Below are 3919 nucleotides of genomic sequence, written 5' to 3' on the forward strand. Positions count from 1 at the left end.
TGACGATGTTTGTGCACCGTCGGGAGAGATTAAAACGTCCAACGGTCTGAAAGAACCATCGGGCTAAAGTACAATAAGCTTGATGGTTTCTAGGGGGACCGTCGGGAAATTTAAAATCCCGACGGACTGTTCATGGACCATCGAGATTAAATTTTTATCCCGACCCCTTGTTTGTACCGTCGGGAGAGGTCGAAACTGCCGACGCTTTTTTGGTCGTCAAGATTAATGTCGTCGAGAATTACTAAAATTCTTATAGTGAATTATCTTAATTAAAATTTAAACTACATAACGAATTATCTTAATTAAAATTTAAATTACATATCGAATTATATTATTTAAAATTTAAATTACATAACGAATGAACAAACTGACTTAATACAATTATTTTTCTTATACTATGATATTTTCAATGATGAAAAGAAGTTTAGTTAATAGCGCCACATATATTTCTTATTTGTCCTTCTAAACCAGTGAGAGGTTCGATGTCTCCCATTTTAATCATTGCAGCCGCAAAGTCTGATTTGAATGCAGTTGGATCTCTACTGTATTCTGTAACAATATTATCTGTTGATCCTCCATTAAAGAGGACTTGATCTGTTTCTAGTAAACCCTTTTTTTGAACAAGATTTTTGAAGTAATTATTGTCAAAGGAATTGGGTGTGACCAAATCAAGTGGTGCCAAATTTCCATTTCCACTGGATGTTGGACAATTTCTACGGCGTGTGCTAGCAAATCCTGTATCAATATTACTTTGGTTGTATATCCTATTACGGAAAAGAAAGCATTGGGCTTGTCCTATAGTATGAGAACCTGCAATAGAATTAACATGCATACGCTTAACAAAAGTTGACACATACAATACTTTATGACGGAATTCCAAGCACTGATATGATTTAATTACCTGAGAGTGCAACCATATCTCTTGTACTAAGTCCTTTATTTGCAAAGATGGAAATAAGTCTATCAAGACTTGCTTGGAAATGTGGAAGCTCGTTCTCTGCTAGAGTTTTGCTTGCAGTGGTAGAATCTCTTCTTCCAAGTTTTACTGTCCAAGATGGACCGCCAACCTATTTATTTTAAACAATATTTAGTACTAAAAAAATTATATCATAATATTCTATTATATATAATCATGTACTCACAGCAAAAGAAGCGTCTCTTGCAGCTACAGCAAGAACATCTGCACAAGATACAACACCAGGACATATCTTCTCAACTTCAGTCTTAGCTTTGTGTATCACCCCGTAACCTCTAGCAGAGTTTATGTTGGGTGCTGCATTTTGTTCTCCAACCATAGAGGGAGTATCATCAAGCAATATGGACGCATCACATCCCTTAACAAAACAATCGTGGAAATGAAGGCGAATGAGAGATGCAGCCATACGACGTTCTTGAGAGATTGCTTGCCTAATAACAGTTCTAATAGTGGTGAGTGCCGTGGGACAAGTTTGATCGTAAAATGAAGAGGAAAGTTGGGCATTGCATGCTAAACCTAAAAGCAACAACGTGAACGCAACGATAATTAATCGAGGCATTGACATTTTGATAAGATGGTGATATTGGGAAAAGAATATTATGTGTAAGAAAAAGGGTGATGATTGATGAGATGGAGAAAAACAATGGTTGGGAAGGCTCTTATTTATACAGCAAAAGTTTGGATAAAGAAAGTCACTGTTTTCTGCCCATAACGCGTTCATGTATAGCTGTCATCGTTAACCAAGTAAAGCCAAGAAGGTTTCCCTTGAATTTTGAATCAAAGAAAATGTCAAATCAAGTGGCCAGAAAATGGGCAACACACTTGGGGGCTGTTTATTTATATTACTATTTTCCTAACTTGTCATTAATATATATTAATTTCAAATTTTATTAATTAAAAATTATTCCATGTACTCTTTTCAAGAGATATAGATATTTAAAACAACACTACTTTAATAAGAAATTTTCAAAATTATTGAAGGGTGCTTGAGGGGTTGATTAGGTTCTTATAGTCCACGATCATTATTAGTTTGTGAGTTATATTAGTCAGTAGGTTATAATAGTTTGTGTTTGTGGTACAATCTAGTTTAGTATGGAAATGAAATAATAAATACTATAACAAAGAGAAAAGAGATAATGAGTAGAAAATAGAAAACATCGTAGTTAAGAGAGATTTGAAATAGTATTATTATAGTTAATCGTAGGTTATAATAATCAGCAACATTGACTATAATAATTGGGCAACTCCACCTCCACATACTCGAAGTTATACACACAAAATAAAATCATGCACAATCAACTTCAAAATCAAAGTTCGATCTCGCACCCCACATTGTCAAAATAATAATAATAATAACAAAATAAAATTAAAAAAAATCCAAAGTTTTCTCCAATACAAAAAAATAAAAATACAAAGTACACTAAATAAAGCCTCTGAAGGATATTGAAAAGGTCTGCGTTCAATTTTGGATAAAAGAGAAATAAAATTGGAAAAAGGGTAAGCATACATTTAATTAAGCCATAGCAAGATTTCATATGGTCCTATACCTTTTGTGCAAGAAGCCCAGAAAAAGTCAGCATTTAAAGCTTTTGCAAAATCCATTAATAATAAAGATGAATCTAATTTCAACTTACATTATATATATATATATATATATATTTAAATTTATGTTACTATTTTCTTATGGTGGTAGTTATAATTACATACTTAAATTTTTCATTGTAAAAATTGAGTTTCTAGATTCTTACGACGGTTAAAATTGGATCTCAAATTTACAATAATTGTTGAAACTGGACCTACCAAAAATAAAAATTGAATCCTTAAACTTATACAAATGTTACAATTTACACAAGGAAGAATATTGAAAAAGTCTACGTTTAATTTTGGATTAAAAAAAAAAAATCTTTTTTTTTTTTTTTGCTTTTGACATCTGAAAAAAAAGTCAAATTGAAAATGGGCAAAGGAGCATGCATTTAATGCATAGCAAGATTTGCATTTTGTCCAAGTGGGTGCATCATTCAATACCCCAACTCCAAAGACTAAATCAATCCACACTTTCAATTCAAAAAGTTTTATGCCTACATTTTGCGTCTTGCATATTTTAACATGATTTTTATTTTTTGTTTTTTTTTTTTTTAAAAAATAGTAAGGCATGTTTAGTAGTCATTTACTTTTTTAGTTTTTTTGGTGTTCAAAAATTAAGTTTTTTTTCCTTATTTTTTATAATGATTTTCATCTTTCTTTAAATATAATGGTTGAACTTTTAGTTATATTCAAAAAACAAAAACAACTTTTGAAAAGCTGTCTTTTTTTAGTTTTCATAATTTAACTTGATTTTTTTAAAGGAATTTCTACATAAAAGATCTAAAGAATATACTTTTATTTCGTTAATGTATTGAATATTTCATTTTTTACAAAAAAAGACCCATTGACCTCCCTATTTTCACTAATATTAGTGGCTATTTATAATTTAGCTCTCACGTACGTTATATATTTATTTCTCTATCCCCCATACATATTCTCTCTCCCCAATAATATATTTCATATATTCTCTCCCCCATAATTCACACTTATTTCTTCCTCTTTCCTCTCTTTACTCCTTCCCACTTCCTCTTTTTTTCTCTTTCCTATAGTGTGAGTTGCAGGCAGTAGACGACGGCATGGGGCGAATTGATGGCTCGACACAAGATGACATGAAACGACTTGGATGAACCGATGGTGCAGACAGCGTGGGGCAAATCGACGGTGATGGGTTGAGAAGATTCAATCGATGGCACAGTGAGGCGAGCAAATTTTGTCGACAACGATGGGAAGAGAGATCCGTGGTGGTCATGGCTGAAGAAGAAGAGATGAAGATGATCCACTAGAAGAATTTTGGGCTTTAATGTCGGTTTTAAACCGACATTAAAAATAGTGTTATTAAAGCCCTTTAATGTCGGTTGT

General features: G+C 32.4%; 1 protein-coding gene across 1 annotated transcript; it reads right to left on the minus strand.

The window, feature by feature from the left end:
- Window positions 1-308: 308 nt before the first annotated feature.
- Window positions 309-1606, minus strand: LOC120069284 (lignin-forming anionic peroxidase-like). Its single transcript, XM_039021003.2, has 3 exons — window positions 1143-1606; window positions 902-1067; window positions 309-810 (listed from the first exon to the last, which is right to left on the minus strand). The coding sequence occupies exons 1-3, from the start codon at window positions 1539-1541 to the stop codon at window positions 425-427; spliced, it is 951 nt and encodes a 316-aa protein (XP_038876931.1). The 5' UTR covers window positions 1542-1606; the 3' UTR covers window positions 309-424.
- Window positions 1607-3919: the final 2313 nt, after the last annotated feature.

The sequence above is a fragment of the Benincasa hispida genome, chromosome 7 (genome assembly GCF_027475165.1).
Source record: "Benincasa hispida cultivar pf3 chromosome 7, pf3_genome.v1.1, whole genome shotgun sequence".
NCBI lineage: Eukaryota > Viridiplantae > Streptophyta > Magnoliopsida > Cucurbitales > Cucurbitaceae > Benincasa > Benincasa hispida.